This window comes from Tachypleus tridentatus, chromosome 13, assembly GCF_004210375.1.
Source record: "Tachypleus tridentatus isolate NWPU-2018 chromosome 13, ASM421037v1, whole genome shotgun sequence".
NCBI lineage: Eukaryota > Metazoa > Arthropoda > Merostomata > Xiphosura > Limulidae > Tachypleus > Tachypleus tridentatus.
The window spans coordinates 133,318,796-133,339,577 of record NC_134837.1 but is presented as its reverse complement, the minus strand read 5'-3'; the positions used below and the strand labels follow the sequence as shown (position 1 = coordinate 133,339,577).

At 33.7% G+C, this 20,782-nt stretch overlaps 1 protein-coding gene across 8 annotated transcripts in view; it reads right to left on the bottom strand.

The window, feature by feature from the left end:
- LOC143240798 (telomerase reverse transcriptase-like) overlaps nt 1-20,782 on the bottom strand; it is a 75,600-nt gene that overhangs the window by 1,413 nt on the left and 53,405 nt on the right. For 3 of the 8 annotated variants that reach the window (XM_076483872.1, XM_076483871.1, XM_076483873.1), the window contains 8 exons: nt 20,533-20,622; nt 12,339-12,419; nt 10,613-10,679; nt 6,641-6,683; nt 5,805-5,931; nt 4,839-4,938; nt 4,490-4,595; nt 1,099-1,612 (listed from right to left, as the gene is read on the bottom strand). In XM_076483872.1, coding sequence (XP_076339987.1) covers nt 1,529-1,612; nt 4,490-4,595; nt 4,839-4,938; nt 5,805-5,931; nt 6,641-6,683; nt 10,613-10,679; nt 12,339-12,419; nt 20,533-20,622 — 698 coding nt within the window. In that variant the 3' untranslated portion in view covers nt 1,099-1,528. Of the gene's footprint in view, nt 1-1,098; nt 1,613-4,489; nt 4,596-4,838; nt 4,939-5,804; nt 5,932-6,640; nt 6,684-10,612; nt 10,680-12,338; nt 12,420-20,532; nt 20,623-20,782 lie in introns of those variants that run through there. The other 5 variants (XM_076483874.1, XR_013021965.1, XM_076483875.1 and 2 more) reach the window with 5 other exon arrangements.

Genomic DNA, 20,782 nt, shown 5'->3' with positions numbered 1-20,782 from the left:
GGGTATTTCTCGTTCTCTAAGCGGCATAGAAACACCAATGCGATCGTTCACAAGTTAGGAAAAAAAGAGGCCTCGTTCAACAGATTGTCTTGTTTCTGGCAAATCTAAAAGGACTAAAACTGTGAATAAAAAAATTAGGAAAGAGTATAGTGCAAAATATCCGGTCATTGCATTAAAAGTCAGTGACAGCCATGCGTTTTGTACAGTTTGTCACATCGATTTTTCTGTGGCGCATGGCGGGATAAACGATTGTTCCAGACATACAAAATCGGCATCTCACCAACAAAAGGCTGAGGCGAAAACAAAAACGATGAAGATAACGACATTTATGAGTAAGAATTTAGAATATAAAACCATAAATGCAGAAGTGATGTTCACGCAATTCGTCATTGCTCATAATTTATCCCTAGCTGTAGCCGATCATGCACGACATCTATTCAGAAATATGTTCCCAGTCTCTGACATAGCGAAAAAATATGGCTGTGCTAGAACCAGAATTACAGCCATTGTACAAATGTTGGGTTGTGAAGATGACAAAATGATTTCAAGCATACTTACTAACAGTGTTTACAGTTTAGCCACAGATGGATCCACAGACATAGATGACTCAAAACTGTATCCAGTGGTTGTACGATATCTGTACGGGTTCTGTCTACAATCATTACACTCAGTCATTTGAAATAGTTGGCATCTCTGTATAGGGATTTATAAACTTGTTTCTAGTATTAAGCCTAAATTAGTATTGTTGTCTGTTTTAACACCAATAAAGGAAGGTATAAACTTGTTTCTAGTATTAAGCATAAATTAGTATTGTTGGCTGTTTTAACACCAATAAAGGAAGGTATAAACTTGTTTCCACTGTTGAGTCTAATTGAACATTGTTGTTATTGGTTTTCAGTAAAGGGATTTATAACCTTGTTTATAACACTAGGCCCAACTGAGCATTGTTCCTGGTTTTCATTGTAGTAAAGGGAGTTTTTAATACATTGTCTAACAAAGCATTGTTGTTCTTGGTTTCCACACTGCTAATGGATTTTATAAACTTGTTTCTATCACTTAGCCTTAAGTGAACAGAGATAGGCTTGCACGAAATAATTCTACAAACAAGTTAATTTATTTATTAACAAAACTTTCTTTAAAAGAATATGACAAAAACAACCACATTAGGCTTAACCTCTGATGTAGAAAGATTAATAAAAATTAATTCTATGATAATTCAACATACCAGTGATTCAAACTGAAAATATTTTTGAAGAGATGGCAATTTTTAGTCATTTTGAAACTCCATTAAAAACTCAAAATCTATAAACGCTACTGATCCGTTCATGTCTGCACAAGTTTCATTTCAGATCTGTATAAGGCCACAATTAGTCTTTTACAAAACTAAACAACAAACTGTGGATTCTCACCAGGCTATGGCCTATCTGCCAAAGAAACCTTCATTCTCAGCTACCTTCATGATCTCTACAATTTCTGGTAACATAGATAAGTTTCTTTATCACTTATCACAAAACAGAGCAGTTGCTTGTTATGGTCTTTCATGTATTAAACGAAATGATTCTGTTGGATACTGAGAGAACAAACAATGACATTGTGCAAGTTTCTCCTTGTCCTGTGAACAAATAATTAACATCAATTTACAACTTCTAATAATAACAATATTATCAGCACACACTAAATAAACTAAGGACAGCACCATGTGTTAGCTACCTTCTCACCTGACATGTGCCTTAGTTAAAATGTTTTACAAATTCTGTTTTTCTTTCAGTTCAACTTGAATGCAGAAAGTCACTCAAGTAAACAATTAATCTTTCCTTACATACAAGACTCAGATCCACTAATTAACTATCAGACATGTTATCTTGTAGGGTAGTTAGCTGTTACTTCTCTGTAAGTCTTGAGACAGACAACTGTCTTTTCTATCAGAGAATCATGGTCTAGACTTCCATGCCCTGTGTTGGAATTTATATGGTTTGGTCACATGTAAGAAGTGTAAGATAGTTAACTTGCATTTGTTTATATTATTGTTTTTAATACTCAAAGTCAGGTTCTTCCCTGAAAGTTTCTAAGTTTTTCTTAAAAGTATGTATCCTCCCAAATCTGTAACATTCTCTATATTTTGCTGAATTTCACTTGTTTTAATATTTAAATTTTAAATTAATATTTTGTAAAACCCATGAAAGTGAGATTTTATTTCATCTTCATACAGCTAGGAGTTTTAACATTTTTTTTCTCTAAACTTAGAAGTGGAGCTCACTCTGGATTGGTAAGAGAGATCTATTGAAGTCTTCTCCACACCTCTCTAACCAATGTAGCATATTAGAATAAACCACTAACTTGTAGAATGGTACCTTATAAAACTCCTGTTAGCAGGTCCTAACAGACTGTTATGTGGAAAAATATCACAATATCAGTCTTCTAGAAATGAAATATTGTTTAGAATAGCTATTTCTTGTTGCTAAATGTTCATAGACTCATTAACTAAACTTTAAAAGTAGTAAAATTCTCCAATAACAGATCTGAACTTTACTTAACAATCACTGAAGTCAAAGCTAGAATTTCTGGTATTTTATCAGAGTAAAGCATCTACCCTGTTACTGGAGTTTGAGGTTAAACTTGTCCAATCTGAGCTTTGACTTCATGAGAAAAATTCAATATGTTAAATTACTTGACCCAGCCAATCGACAAGAACAGTTCATCAGCATTTAATATCACTAATAAATTCTTGTCAGAAGCCTTATTCTATGTCTTGATAGGCAAAGCAGAATTTGTTTCATGAACTAGTGATGAATCAACAACCCTTTCACAATGGATCAAGAGTCAAATGCCATTTCATCCTGTTTGTTGAGTTGCATTAAAATTTTATTGAACTAAAGAATTAAAGTCAATAAATTTAGAATAAAATTGTACATTATAATTCAAACTTTAATATAACTTAATTTCTTAATTTAAAAGTAAATATTAAAATAGCACACCTAAACACAGATTTAGTGAGTCACATGGTATGTTGAATGCATCACTAGTTAAAATTAGATGTTTGTGATGTCAAAATACAAAGTCTATGGTTCTGTACAAATGAGGAATTCAAATTACCAATACTGGCAAGGTAGAATACAAAATACAAACCTCATATCTTTTTATTTTGGTGAGATATGTACTGAATCAAACACAGTAGCCCTATTCACCTCTTTCCATTTTTGGAAATAGTCTTATACACTTACTTTAATACATGACATGTGAATAACCAATCAACAGCTTAAAATGTCCCCTAGTTGTTTTCTCAGCCATTTTAATTTACGAAAAGGCTACCACATTGTTTCAAACCAAGATTTGAAGAAGGTAGGTTGTGTTTTTAGTCAGCTGGAAGTTTCATATTTTTTAAAATCTAAATACGTCTTAGTTACTAAGCTTAATAAAATTATAGTAAAATTCTTATGGTATCAGTGTAGTTATTTATGATTTTTTTTATTATTCAACTGTATATATAAAATCTAAAAAAAAATTTGTTTCATATCATCCATGTGCAAAATTTGTTAAAAGACTTAGTAACCTATGCCAAGCAGCAACTGAATTCAAAGGATGTAGCTAGAAGAGATAATTGTTTGCTTTACTTTATTTCTAAATAGTAATAATCAATATACATATATAATGTATAATAACTGAAATGTGACTAAATATTACAAAATACTAGTCCACTAAAACATAGCCAATACAGGGAAGACTTATGGTCAGTTTTGTACTACTGGATAAAGTAACATGAATGCACATTAATCCAAGTCATGTAATGTTAGTTAAGCATGACTGGAAAGTCAATATAATAAAAATTAATAACGATATAACGTTACGAGACTTAAGCTACTTTGAGTAAACATTTGTAGTTTCATGTTATAATATATAGTCATTCTAGCATGAAAAAAAGCATAATTTATATTTATTTCCCAATTTTCTTATGATGGTTACAAGGTTGATCAATTGACAGACCCCATATGGTTAGAGTATAGAAAATAACATAAAATGCCTTACTGAAAATAAACGTTTGAAATGTATTTAGGAGGTTTTACAGATTATATAAATAATATTTGAGATTTTGGGGACAAAGAAGAGGTTTTTAATCATAACATGAAATCACTTTGCACTCAGATTAGTAAAGAAACATACAAATATTTTCACAAACAAATCTTGAAGAAAATATTTCATCAAAAAATCTGCTTTTTTGGGTACAACAAAAATTGTAATCTTTACTAAATGTCTACCATCTTCTGTGAAATTACTTGTCATATTAATTTAATAATAACATTATAAGAATATTAATTTTCAAACTTTTTTATTTCTAAAACATAAAATGATCAATTAATATGTGTAAAAAACAGAGACAGAGAGAGAGAAATAAAATGTTTTCCAAATCACACACAGTTATAATTTCCTCGAAAATATTAACTGCAGAAATGTCTTCCATTTTTAAAAATTTAACAGAAGTACTGCTACTTACTATCTTCCCTTTTTTCCAGCAAATAAGTTTACGAAGAGGGGTGAGTAAAGGCTTGTAAAGTGCCTGCTTCATAGAAAACCTGATTTGGAATGCTTTTAAACAAATCCTAAACAAGGAAACAACAAACAAAAGTGTTTTTACATGGGTTAACTTTTAATGTATATTTAATATTTTTGTGAATTATTTGTTTCTTGTTAAGCACAAAGTCATACAATGGGCTACCTACATCTAGCTCCTTCTTCATATCAGAATCAAGTTTTTAGCATTATAAGCCTTTAGATTTACTGCTGAACAACTGATGGACTTTGGTCAATTAAAAAAAAAGTTCTACATCAAATACAACACTTACCATTCAATCTCTCTCCTTGATAAACTGAAAGCCATGTTTAATGACTTCATATAAGTCTTTATTCTTTGAAACATGGTATATGATGTGTCCAGAATCACCCCTGTTTCCACAGAATTAGCATATTTAGAAAAAATATAAAAATATTTACAATATCTTTGGTTGAAATATAACAATTTTGGTAGTCAGCACAGTTTCCTCCAAACCTGTTTTTATACTAATTATTTTAATATATCTTGTTATAAAAAATCTCAGTAAGTGTTTCTTTGATAAGCACAAAGTTACACAAAGGGTTAACTTTACTGTGCCCATAACATGGATAAAAGCCCTGAATTTTAACATTATAAATAAGCCCACAAACCTACCAATGAGCCACAGTGGAAGTATCAGTAATTTTTTGTTTTATAGTGAATAACTAAGCAAAATTTTTTTCTAATTAAGATTTATATAATACAGTATTAAACAAACAGCACATATTATGTGTAAGAAAAAAATTGCTTTGTAGTATAAACATAAATAACATAAATTAATTTGTGGTAACAAAAAACCCTCTTTAAGTAAAAATCTATCTCAAGATGGCTGTACGGTTATTAAAATAAAGTAGAGAACAACGTTTCAACTTTCTTAGGTTTGCAAACTCTGTTAACCTGAAGCTGACCTAAAAAGGTAGAAATGTTGTTCTGTATTTTATTTTAATACCCACACCAGCCATCTTGAGATACAACATACAAATTAGTCATCAATAATCACTTAAGTCAGATTAGGAATTTATTAGACTTTACTGTTCTCTTTAAATAGCTTTCAGTACAAAATATTAATCTTTTTCTATTAAAGTTAATATTTTTGGTAGTTCAAATTTTATTTTTAACACAACAGTGTATTTAACATTGGTAACAGTCTTATTGGAAATTAAAAGTTTCAAAATACAAAGGAGAATTATATATAAAATAATTTATGAAGCAGGTATACCTAGTATGAATTGGGGATTTTGTAATCGTCGATTTACTGGACACTTCATTACAAGAGCATGAAATCTGTAAGCTGAAAGAAAGAACTTCTCAAAGATGTTCTTTATCACTGTTTTCTCTTCATTTAGCTATTAAAAAAATTCAGAATAAGCAGCCATTTATACCCGATTGATGTGAAAAGCAAAAAAATGTTGAACACAGAAAATAAATGACTCAGATTTCTGTTTCTAGATAACATATTTACTTTAGACTTTTCACACAAACGTACACAAGAGCCATCTCTTCTATTCATCCCTAATTTTGAGCTGACAGAGTACAGAGGAGTCTAGTCAATAGATCATGCTGTAAATATTTGGGACACTTTTGTCTCACCAAATAATGGAATTTGACTGTCACTCTTTTGGTGCATTCATGATTCAAAAGTGTGAAGCAGGTTTATCTGTGATTCAGAACCTGAACCACTAAACCTTAGATTCACAGTATGTGCATGCTGATCATTAGGGGACATTCAGACCAACAAACCTGATGAGAAAAACAAACCAACAAAAAAAAACCTTGATAACTTGAAGATGACCTAGGAAGGGCAAAACGTTGTTCTCTGCTTATCAATAAAAGTGTTAATACCCATACCAGCTTTTCAAGATACATTTTGAGGTATAATTATAAATTTTGTGAAAATTAAAATCCATGATCAACAGTCTGTTTTCTTACTTTTACATGTTTGTCTGTTAAGTTTTATTAAAATTACATGCAAGAAGATGTCCCATGTATATCTTCATATAAGCAACGTTTCAGTCTATGTGACATCATGTAAAAACAGGTATTATTATGACTTACCTCAGTATCAAGTATCAAAGACGTGCAGTGCAGAACAGCCAACCTTCAGAAACGTGAATAATAAGAATGTCCTCACACCGTTAACAGTAATATTATATGAAATAAGTTACAAAACAAACAAAACACAAATAACAAAATCAGTAATTATAAATAAATAAAAAGTTTTATTTGATAGAAACAGTATCCATTACCAACTCATGTACCTACCCATTACCAATAAGTGTAACCAGTACCAATTATCAGCAAATGTAGCCATTGTTTTTACCAACTTATGTAACCAGTACCCATTACCAACTAATGAAACCAGTAACCATTAACTCATGTGCCAGTATCCATTATCAACTAGTGTAACTAGTAATCAGTAAAAAGTTACGTAACCAATAACCATTAACAATTGGTGAAACCAGTACCCATTAGAACTGATTCAAGTTGTGAAATCAGAACTGATTAACAACTAATGTAATTATTAATCAATAAAAAGTTGTGTAACTAGTACCCATTACCAAATAGTGTAACCAGTACCCATTATCAGAGCAGTGTAGTCAGTAGCCAGTTACAACTAGTGTATCCAGTATCTATTTCCAACAAGTGTAACCAGCACTCTTGTTCCTAGACATGCGCCCGGCAACAGTCAGTTGCAAACTCTCTCTTCGTTAACCTGAAGATAACTTAAGAAGGCCAAAACGTTGTTCTCTGCTTTATTAGTAAAAGTGTTAATATATTAATACCCATATCAGCTGTCCTGAGATACATTTTTACTTCAAGTCGGTTTCTCATCATCACACATAACCAGCACTCATTACAATCTTGTGTAACCAGTACCCCTTATCAGCTAATATAACCAGTATCTATTACTAAATAGTATAATCAGTACCATTTACCAACTTGAGTAACCAGTTACCATTACCAGCTGGTATAACTAGTACCCATTAAGAAGTTGTGTAACCAGCATTCATAACAAATTCATATACCCATTACCAAGTAGTGTAACCAGCATTAATTACTAAGTTGTGTAACCAGTACCCATTATCAACTAGTATAAGCATTATCCATTATCAACAAGTATAAACTGTACCCATTAAGATATAGTGTAACTGGTACTCATTAACAACTAGTGTAAACAGTACTCATTAACAACTAGTGTAATCAGTACTCATTAACAACTAGTGTAATCAGTACTCATTAACAACTAGTGTAATCAGTACTCATTAACAACTAGTGTAATCAGTACCCAATAAAAACTAGTGTAATCAGTACCCAATAAAAACTAGTGTAATCAGTACTCATTAACAACTAGTGTAAACAGTACTCATTAACAACTAGTGTAAACAGTACCCAATAAAAACTAGTGTAATCAGTACTCATTAACAACTAGTGTAATCAGTACTCATTAACAACTAGTGTAATCAGTACTCATTAACAACTAGTGTAAACAGTACTCATTAACAACTAGTGTAAACAGTACCCAATAAAAACTAGTGTAATCAGTACTCATTAACAACTAGTGTAATCAGTACCCAATAAAAACTAGTGTAATCAGTACTCATTAACAACTAGTGTAAACAGTACTCATTAACAACTAGTGTAAACAGTACCCAATAAAAACTAGTGTAATCAGTACTCATTAACAACTAGTGTAAACAGTACCCAATAAAAACTAGTGTAATCAGTACTCATTAACAACTAGTGTAAACAGTACCCAATAAAAACTAGTGTAATCAGTACTCATTAACAACTAGTGTAATCAGTACTCATTAACAACTAGTGTAATCAGTACTCATTAACAACTAGTGTAAACAGTACTCATTAACAACTAGTGTAAACAGTACCCAATAAAAACTAGTGTAATCAGTACTCATTAACAACTAGTGTAAACAGTACCCAATAAAAACTAGTGTAATCAGTACTCATTAACAACTAGTGTAATCAGTACTCATTAACAACTAGTGTAATCAGTACTCATTAACAACTAGTGTAAACAGTACTCACTAACAACTAGTGTAAACAGTACTCATTAACAACTAGTGTAAACAGTACCCAATAAAAACTAGTGTAATCAGTACTCATTAACAACTAGTGTAAACAGTACCCAATAAAACTAGTGTAATCAGTACTCATTAACAACTAGTGTAATCAGTACTCATTAACAACTAGTGTAAACAGTACTCATTAACAACTAGTGTAAACAGTACTCATTAACAACAAGTGTAAACAGTACCCAATAAAAACTAGTGTAATCAGTACTCATTAACAACTAGTGTAATCAGTACCCAATAAAAACTAGTGTAATCAGTACTCATTAACAACTAGTGTAAACAGTACCCAATAAAAACTAGTGTAATCAGTACTCATTAACAACTAGTGTAATCAGTACTCATTAACAACTAGTGTAAACAGTACTCATTAACAACTAGTGTAAACAGTACCCAATAAAAACTAGTGTAATCAGTACTCATTAACAACTAGTGTAATCAGTACCCAATAAAAACTAGTGTAATCAGTACTCATTAACAACTAGTGTAAACAGTACTCATTAACAACTAGTGTAAACAGTACCCAATAAAAACTAGTGTAATCAGTACTCATTAACAACTAGTGTAAACAGTACTCATTAACAACTAGTGTAAACAGTACTCATTAACAACTAGTGTAAACAGTACTCATTAACAACTAGTGTAAACAGTACTCATTAACAACTAGTGTAAACAGTACCCAATAAAAACTAGTGTAATCAGTACTCATTAACAACTAGTGTAATCAGTACCCAATAAAAACTAGTGTAATCAGTACTCATTAACAACTAGTGTAAACAGTACTCATTAACAACTAGTGTAAACAGTACCCAATAAAAACTAGTGTAATCAGTACTCATTAACAACTAGTGTAAACAGTACCCAATAAAAACTAGTGTAATCAGTACTCATTAACAACTAGTGTAATCAGTACTCATTAACAACTAGTGTAAACAGTACTCATTAACAACTAGTGTAAACAGTACCCAATAAAAACTAGTGTAATCAGTACTCATTAACAACTAGTGTAAACAGTACCCAATAAAAACTAGTGTAATCAGTACTCATTAACAACTAGTGTAATCAGTACTCATTAACAACTAGTGTAAACAGTACTCACTAACAACTAGTGTAAACAGTACTCATTAACAACTAGTGTAAACAGTACCCAATAAAACTAGTGTAATCAGTACTCATTAACAACTAGTGTAAACAGTACCCAATAAAACTAGTGTAATCAGTACTCATTAACAACTAGTGTAATCAGTACTCATTAACAACTAGTGTAAACAGTACTCATTAACAACTAGTGTAAACAGTACTCATTAACAACTAGTGTAAACAGTACCCAATAAAAACTAGTGTAATCAGTACTCATTAACAACTAGTGTAAACAGTACTCATTAACAACTAGTGTAAACAGTACCCAATAAAAACTACTGTAACCAGTAACCATTAACAACTAATGTAACTAGCACTCATTACCAAATTTTGTAACTAGTAACCATTACCAACTTGTGTATGCAGTATCCAATAGCAGTCTATGTAACCAGTATCCATTACTAGTCTGTTTAACCATATCCACATCAACTTTTTTGACCAGTAGCCTTAATTATCCACTATAAGCTTGTGTGATAGGAGATAGACTGTTATATATATTTTGGGTATTTCGATTTTTTTTACACATTTCATGTAGTTGAATTTCAGAACACCTTTTAAAAATATTGTACATATGAAACTTTCCGAATAAAAAAACAATACATTTTATATAATTTCAACATATAATCAAAAACAATTCAACTGAAGTAAAATACACACTGACTTTCACTGAAGTGGACTAAACATTATGAGGATAACACCTAAATACAAAACATTGTTATGTTAGCAATAATTAATACATGTATACTAGTTATCATGTTTATGTACTGTTCTAAATGTATACTCATAACTTGGAACCTACAATGGAATTTTGGTCTTAATCACCTGGCCCATGTTCTTGTGGTCAATGGACATTGTGTAGGGTACACCTGTGGAAACACAATTTTAGTCATGTTTCCTATAAATACTTAGAAAAGCAGAAAAATCCATGAAAAGTAACAAAATAAGGAGAGGTCTCAAAATATTTATGGTTTCATACTAGTATATAAATTGTCTTAATGTTTCAAGACATTGTAAATCAAATAATTTTTAATATCAGCGTGAAATAAAATGTAAAACTTTTATGCACACTCAAAGAAACAGCTTAGATATAAAATATTAGGTGTTTGAAGGTTTATGTGAACTTAAGAATAAGGATATATTACCAAGATTTAATCGTTAGGTTTATTTCCACTACCACAAAGAGAAGGAAACAATCCTGATGTTACTTCGTTAGATTCACTTATGTAATAAGGAGAAGGAGGGAATAATCCTGGTTTTATTTTAATAGATTCACTTATATAATGAGAAGGAGAAAACACTTCTTATGTTATTTTATTAGATCCACATAATAGTAATGGTTCTAATTTAATGGCACAGTTCTATTGTACCGTCCTTATTTTTTAAGGTAGCAGCAGTAGTGCCTTTTTAACAAGATAATGTTGAATGGTTTATCCAATATATGTTTGGTAATTTTTATTATTATATTCATTGAATACAAGTTAAAATACTTCAGAAGTGTGATAATAATCTATATAAAAAACAGAATTTAAATTCTCTCTGTTGGAGTAGAGAAAGTTGTATAATTGAAGATAATTCAATGGAAGAGTCACACTATTCAAATTATATTACAACATCATTTCACATGAATAAATGTTTTATATTTATAGTTCCAGCCATACAATGACCTGGTAAACCTTTGAACAAGCTGCAAGTTATCTCTCTTAGAGTCACACTTCCAAATCATAGATAGTGCCTCATTTCATGCACTTTACAACAGTAGATACAGGTATGCATGAGACAGAAGAAATAGAAAACTAAACCCAGCTACTTAACATCCAGCTTAAATACAACATCACCCACATGACAGAAATTTACTACCTGACATAGTTTAGGTGCAACAACTCCTTTATGCCAGTTACCTACCATCTGATCAATCTAAGTAACAGCAACCTTTGTATGTATAATACATCAAATTTCTATACACCTAATATCAGGATTTTTTCATCATGTCTAAACAATAGTCAAGGAAAAAATGCTCACATTTTACACTGCATCCAATGCAGCACATGAACAACGTATGTAAATCTACCTTTGTTTAAAATTATTAAAGAAAGAGGTGGCTCTCTTTAATTAAAATATGATTAAATTAAAATCTACTAATCCCTTATAATATTTTTCAAGAAGAATGACAAATTAATTATTTATTTCTGTAAAGCAACATAAAGTTAACGAATAGCACACTCCACCAACTCTTGGACTAAAAAACTCAAATAGTGGGGTTTGATCATCACTCTTTATAATGAATCAATGACTCCAAAGTAAGAAGCATGGTTTTGTGAGCCATACTAAGATCAGAATTCAATACGTTAAACACTAGGCCACACTAAGCCTATTACACATTAAACAATTTCCTTTTTCTGCAGAGATTTTCAAGTGCTTTTTAAGCACATCACAAGAAATTTAGTGGCTCTGGTTCACAGATTTCAATAAACATGAGAGTTTTAAAATTTCTTGAGTGTGAATAAAAAAAAAAAAACCACACTTACATATGCCTTCGTATCTTTTGTAATCCAACCTTATTTGTAAGGTTTTGGTGTCAATCTCCAGACCAACCCAACGTAAAGGTTCTGAAATTAGGATGAGCTGAAGTAAATTTGAAATATGTAATCAGATTTTAAGGCTCACTTTTCAAAATATGTATCTCAGTGGACAAATGAATATGTGAAGAAAAGTTTATAATACGAGAAATAAATAACATAAAATTATTTTTCTTTAACTAAACACTCAATGTTTCACTTTACACCTTCTTCAGAAGCATTCCACTAAAACACACTGTAACTGAGAGTACAAAGCTTTAAATTTATAATGTCTTCTATATACCAATTATCCACTGGAGACATTAATACGTGAAGAAAGGATTACTGTAATGTAATTTTTGGATAAAAAGTTAATATTTTCCTGTACTGAAAATGTATTTCCAATAGGTATGTACTCCTCTCACCCAAAGCTATCTCAACCTTGGTTCCCCCTCTAACCATTGCTAAATCTTTTATCACCAACAGTGCACTAGTCTTTCATACTCATTCATTTTTGCACCATTTCAGCACATGTGCTGATTATGTGACTACCCCTCCACCAAATATACCATACCATCTATACTAGCACAGATAGATCTCTCTACTTTCAAAAATTGGCATAAAAAATCAGAAACATTAGTATATCAATAGGAAGGAAGGGTGGGAAGTAGGTGAGATTAGATAAGTACTTATCAGAAATTCATTTTCAGCATAAGAAAATGTCAACTTCTGAAATGGTACTACCTCAACTCACCCAAAGCTGGAATCTCACATTTTAAAGGTGGGAGCTGGTGAAGATATGACAGTATTTAATCAAGTGGAAAACAACCTCTTTGAAAAAACAGAAGAAAAGAAAAGAAGGCACACCTGTGGGTTACAGTACTATTTCTAGAACTGTTATGCTCTTCACACAGTAATACATAAAGAGAAAAACATAATAAGCAGTCACCTTAGCTTTGAAAAAACCTTGACAGCACCATTCTTAAGAGACATGCTCTATAGCTATGGTGTGAAGTAGCACAGCATATAGAAATTCCAAATATCTAGTGTGAAACTGACAATGGACACAAATGAATATATGTCAATCACTGTCTAACTGGAAAAAACATTCAGTGGAAACACCTTTTCAAGGATATTGTGAGCAACAAGAGCAATCCGTAGGTACTTTGATGAAAAATTGTCAAGTACAGTGGAACCCCTCTAAAGCAGCCACCTTCGGGACTGAGACAAACTGGCCTGATTAGAGGGGTTCCACTGTACATAATTAGGAATTATGTAAACATAAAAAGGGACTATGGTTGAATGACCGCTTTCAAGGGGTGACCGAATCTGAGGGATGGCTGCTTAGAGGGGTTCCACTGTAACTCAGAATCAGCATGTTGTAAACAGACAGTGCTTAATTCATCCATATATGTAGCAAGCATTAACATGGGATGCAGTAATTAGTTAGTCATAGTAAGGTAGGTGTATAATAATGTGGCATAACTAGAATTGGCTAAGACTAGAAGACAGTAAACTGTATATGAATAAGCCGAGCACAGTCTGCTTAGGTAAAAAATATCCAGGAAAAGTGCCTTGGATATTATATTATGACCAAGTGTAGTTTGTCTGGGCAAAAACAACCAGAAGTACATTGCATAAGATACAGAGATCAACAAATGCAGTCTGCCTGTGCAAAAACATCTGCCTTGGGATACTTCTGAGTATGTCAAATGCAGTCCATCCAAACAGGAAACATTAGTGGAAGTGCCTTCCAAAAGAAATTTACTTTGTGATCAACATGTGTGATCAGCTCGGGCAAAAACATTTAAGGGAAGCACTTTGGATCCAGAATTTTATGTTATTACATAACCATTGACCATAAAACTGTTAGCCCTCTTCTCACTGAGTATGTAAATACGGGCTATGAAGCTTGATTTAGTTTCTTGTACAAACTTTACTCAGGAGGAAACCTCAAGACAGGGCATAAAAAACATTCAGAAGTACAAAAGGTCATGAAGGACAAACGAGATGGAAATAAAGCTTTACAGAAATGGGAGAAACAGAAGGTGTTTGACAGGGCAGACATATAAATAGCAACAACTGACATTGACAAACCCTGATCAAACAATCAGGTAAAAAACTGGGAAATGATACAAAGCCTATCAAATAGTAAAAAATTCTAGGAAGTTAAAATGGAAGGCAGTCTCCTTTAATGACCCCAGAAATAACCTGGGAATCAAGAAAGCCACCAACCTACCAAGAAAGCAGCTATGAAGAGATGAGAGTAAAGACAAGGAGTAAGAATGGGAACCCCACTGTGTTAAGTTTTTCAATCCAACAAGCAAGGTTGACCCTTATCCCAGGGGGAAAGGTGATAGGATGGTCCAAGGGATTGTGGGAGAAGTTCCACTGGTTGAGAAGCATCCACTGAAGAGAAGGCATGTGTGTCTGACCCAAGGAAATGAGAACTCTTTAAGGGGGTTGTCCACATTCCACAAAGAAACAGAACATCTCATACTATAAGAGAAAGAGAAGGTAGGGCCTTTGTGACTGCCCAATCCACATCCATGAACTGAAAAGGAGAAGACTGGGCTTGAGATAGAAATTGAAGATAACTTCAAGAGTGGGGTTAGAAGATACTTCTCTAATCTGATTAAAAAAAACAGCACTTAAACAGATTTCAGAGAAAAAAGATGTTGTGGGTGATTGATTGGCCTTGGAAAAAAGTGAACACTAGCCAGCTGTCCACGTAATGAAGAGATAAAAAACCCAGCAAGTGAAGATGACATGCAAAAGAGCATACTATTCAACAGAATACACAAGTAACTGATGAAAGAACAAACAGTAGTGCCTGGAACTAAAAGACACATCCCTCATAGACAAAATGAATAAGATAATGTAACTCTGGAGCTATGAAAATATCAAAATAGGCAACTGTCATATCAAACTTGGTCATCCAAAGTATCTGGGAAATAAAAAACACCAAAGGGAGAGATAGGACTCTATAGCAAAGTGGGGTATTTCCAAAAAAGGTATTCAGCCAAGACTGTGATGGATCTCCAATTTCCTGTGTTCTGGGGAACAATAAACAGATAGAAGAAAGTCCTAGAGGAGTGGGCACTACCACCCATTCAGTAGTTCTTTGCAAACTGCAACTTATCTGGAAAGTACATCTTGTCAAATGTACTGCTGAACTATAGGAGAGGAAAAAGTGGCACTAGGAACATGGACCAGTGAAGACTGGACAGGAACAGCAGGATGCAACAAATGAGAGGTGAGGGATGACAAGGAGAAAAGAAGCTTTGGCATAGTAAATCTAAACTCTTATATACTTCGGGATGAAAAAAAAAATCAAACAAATATGATGATCATGGGCTCAAAAAGAGGAGATCCAATGTTAGAAATCATAGGAATCTTAAATGGGTGTCACCTTAGTGATTGATATGAGCCATCACTGATCATGACCAGATGAATTCTAGAGATGGGAAGAAAGTGATCCAAAGCACAATAAGCAGCAAGGAGTTCAAGGACATTAACAACAAGAGAATGTTCCACATATATCAAAGACCTGAAGCATCCTAGTGATTAATCCATGCACCCCAGCCCAGAAGAGATGCATTCGTGAACAGATGTAAATCTGGCCATGGAAGAAGAAGCAGGACACCCATTGATGTACGAGCCTTGTCCAACCGCCACTGATGATCATCCACAATCCTTGATGACGAGAAACCCACTTGCATACCATATGTTCCAAACATCAGCAAAAAAATAACCAACATTTGGAAAAACTTATAACAAAACACAACACTCCAGTAAACACCAAATTTATTCAAAAACCAGGTACAAATCTGAAGTCCATACTATGTAAAAACTACACTGACAAACACAACACCAACATAATTTATAAAATACAATGCAACAACTACCATGACTCCTTTATTGGAGAAACAAGCAGAAAAATGGAAACTAGCTTCAAAGAACACAAAAAAAAAAAACACCTTCAGATGTTTCTGAACACTGCAAATCAAATAAACACAACATAACCATAGAAAACATCCAGATATTAAGTAGGGAAACAAACTCAAAATCAAAGAAGCCCTACTTACACAGCAACTAAAACCAAAATTAAATCAATATAAAGGAATACCTTTATACCTATACAAATTACTAACCTAATATCCACCTACAATTCCCCCTACAATCACGTACCCATTTATAATCTCGTCCGTGAGACATGTGTCCATCAATAATTACATTCAAATTCTCTCTTTCATAACCTGAAGATGACCTAGGAAGGTCAAAACGTTGTTCTCTACTTATCAATAAAAGTGTTAATACCCATAACAGCTATTCTGAGATACATCATCCACAATGTAGTAAGGAAAGGTTATAGAAGCATCTAATAGATCCTTGTTGAAGAAAACACCCAAATCAACAAAGTAACGGGTAACATGAAGAGAGAATTTCTCCAATTTTATCAACCAGTCCACCAAAGCATCTTCAACAAGAAGTTGATGAGTATGACAGGTCAACTCCAATTTGGAATGAGTGAGAAGAAATCCAATGTCCATATAAAAGTGAAAGCATAACTCCAAAGTATGAAGATGTAGATGAAAGGTTCACACCACCTAAGAGAAAACATATGATGTCAAAGCCAGCCTGAAGAATAGGGCATGAAATTAATACACTAACTCACAGTGAACAAACAAAAACAAAGGAGCAGAACATTCCAATATGGGAATATGCTGATAACACTGCACGACAAAGTTTTTGCTTCTTGAACACTGTAGGGTGTTCCTTATAGATTTTTCGCTGATGATCACGAAATTCACATCCAAATTTGCCCATCATGTACCGTTTCATCGAAATCTTCAGTTTTGTTATGTTTTCTCTTATATTTGTGTCCAAAAATTTTCGTTTCTGTAAGAGACCTATGAACAATGTTTTGTGCAGTCTGAGCATGTGCAGGCATGAAATCAGGCCAGGTTGGAAGCTGTTCTGTGGAAGCATGCAGCCCGAGCATGCCTGGGCAGGCCAGAGCCAGCTTGACACTGTCTCAGCAGGCTATAAAAGTGGCTTGCATACACAGATGCTGCTCATTGGATTAATATAGACCTTATAGTGTGTATGTATTGTTTCAGAATATAGCACTGCCTCAGTAGCACTGTAACAAGTAAGTTAGATGTTATAGACGTTTTACAGGATGATTGGTGTTGGTCAATATGTCTCGCCAATGTCGTAACAGCCGCGATGTATTCTGCTATATTTGTGGCAAGTATACGCTTGTTCATCAGAGACACTCAATGACTGCTCTTGTGAAGAAAGCATATCATCTGTACTTTGACTGTAAAATTAGTGATCAAGATCAGGAATGGGTGCCTCACATTTGTTGTGTGACATGTGCTGTCTGTCTGAGAGCTTGGCTCAGAGACACTCAAAAGACAATGCCATTTGCTGTCCCAGTGATATGACAAGAACAGAAAGACCGTGTGACGAACTGTTACTTCTGTTTGACTGATGTGTCTGGTTTCTCTGGCGAAAAACAAGAAGTCAATTTAATACCCTAATCTGCCTTCAGCAATGAGACCCGTGCCACATGATGACAGTCTTCCAATTCTGAAATCACCAGAGAAATGGACCTCAGACGAACCAGATAAAGAAACTGCAATGCAGGGAACTGGCAGTGACATTGATCCGTATTTTGAACTGTGCTCCTCAGGGGATCCACATCTTATAACACAGTCAAAATTAAACGAATTAAACGATCTGGTCAGAGATTTGGGTCTGTCAAAAGCAAAAGCTGAATTGCTGGGTTCGAGACCGCAGGAATGGTGTTTGCTGTCACCAGGTACAAATATTTCTGTTTTTCAAAGCTGCCAAGATGATATAACCAAATTTGTTGCACAAGTTTATAGTCTCTGTTTCTGTGTTGACATCAAAGGGTTGTTCTCTGCTTTGGGATGTGACCATGACCCACAAGAGTAGCATCTCTTTATTGATTTATCAACGTTAAGCCTCAAAGCTGTTCTCTTACACAATGACAATGTTCACCATTCAATACCTGTTGGCTATGAAACACACATGAAAGAACATGGAAATGTTGCTGAAGCACATCCAGTACAACAAGTACAACTGGAATATCTGTGGAGATCTGAAAGCCATTGCTCTGTTACTGGCACTGCAGCTTGGCTATACAAAGTACTGTTGTTTCATCTGTGAATGGAACAGTCGTGCCAAAGAGTCACATTATTCGAAACAGAGCTGGTCACTCTGTAAAAAGTTAGTTCCAGGACAGAAAAATGTGGCGCATGAACCGCTTGTCGATCCGGCAAAGATTTTTTTGCCTCCTCTTCACATAAAATTGTGACTTATGAAGAATTTCGTGAAAGCAATAAACAAAGAAGGTGAAGGTTTTCATTATTTAAGACAGATGTTCCCAAGAATAACTGAGGCCAAGATCAAAGAGGGCATTTTTGTTTGCCCTCAGATCAGACATGTTATGAGCGACAAGCAGTTTGAAAATCTGTTAGTTGGACTGGAAAAGAGTGCCTGGAAAGCCTTCAAAGATGTTGTTGACAATTGTCTTGGCAACTACAGAGCCCCACATTATATTTAGCTGGTAGACAAACTTCTCAAAGCATACAAAACAATGAAATGCAACATGTCACTCAAGATTCATTTCCTCCACTCACACTTGGACTTCTTCACTGCAAATCTCGGTGCTGTCAGTGGTAAACATGGTGAAAGGTTTCACCATGACATTGCTACAGTGGAAAAACGATATCAGGGCAACTGGAATCCGTCAACGCTTGCTGACAACTATTGGACACTGCAATGTGATGCACCAGACATTGAATATAAACGAAAATCAGGAACAAAACACTTTTAATTATGTTGAACTTAATAGCGTATTAGAAACATAAATGCAATTAAATACATTATTGCTGGTAAACAGTTGACTGTCTATTTCTCAGAGTTCCTACATGATGAAGCAAAGCCAAAACTATAGTTGTGCATACCAACCAGGTACCTGTCACAATCAGCAAAAACTTTTCAGGGAGCAAAACTTTTCAAAACAATTGTTGTGCAGTGTAAGCATTGGAGCTGTCCATCTTGGTCATCCAAAGACCTAGAGTAAAAGGCAACTGAAGAGTTAGGTAGGATTTCATGAGGAAGCAAGGGGTGTGAACATGTCGACTGAGATGGGATAAGTCAGTGACCAGTCTCCAGTCCACTGGCTTTTTGAGAACTATAAACAGGTGGGTGTAAGTCCTTCATATTGTGTGGAGCAGGTTTGGTAGCCTATTGTGTGAAGAAGTCTTGCATTGTCTCCAACAGATGCTGGTTTGACAAGGGATCCTAAAGAGAAAAAAAGGAAGGAGGAATATAGAACAAGAAAGGAATGGTAAGAAATGGTATAACAAATCCATCTGACAAAACTCAGTGAGCCCAAACATCAGAGATGACACAGTTCCATCAATGAACAATGGCTGCCAGACATATTCCCACTAGACTCAAACTCACTGAGTAGTCACCAGAACTGTTGTTTGTGTATCAGGGCTGAAAATGGGAGAGTCAGGAGACAGGAATTGGAGACACACTTGGCTCTAACTTAGACAAATGAGAAAAAGACTGTTGTTAGATTGAAGCTACCCTTGACTCCAAAAACTATGGTACTGTGTCAAACATGACATGTCTCAAAAATTATATCTTCTGAAGGTCCTATAGAAAAAGAGTAAGGAGACAGCTCTGTGACAATATAGTACCATGACTCAAAAAGTCACAACAATAAAAAAACACACATATAACAGTTGATATTACTTCTACTCCCAGCAAGGACTTGAACTAACCAAAAACACATTTCAGAATAGCCTATCAAGTACATGAATAACTGCAGCACCAGCGACTCAATTTCACTTACTTCTTCAGAAGATTTGTTACTAACTCACTTCCAATACATGAAAAAGATTTTAAGATACATAACCTCAAAGATACTTTATTTTTATATAGTTCAATAAGTCAAAGACATGATAAATTGTAAGAGTTTTAAGATGTTAATATATTTTTGTGTTTGCTTTATTGTTGTATGAAATATATCTAAAGACGTTCCTACACTACTCAAACAGAAACACTTACTTTGTTTCATACTTCAGATGGTTGAGCTTAGTGTAAAGATACTTACCATCATCCTGTAAACATTTTGATTCTGTTCCCGACTGGAAATTCACAACTACTTTCTTGACATTCACTGTACAGTTGTATTCTGGAATACCTAACATAAAAAATAAAACCTTTGCTGTTTACAGATTCTAGTTAGGCAGACATACAAAAAGAAAGATCAGTAAATCAGTTTTATTGAGTAAAATTCTGTTATAGAATCAGACAACTGTGATTTGTGTTACATCATAATTTTGTGTCTTGACAATTTATAA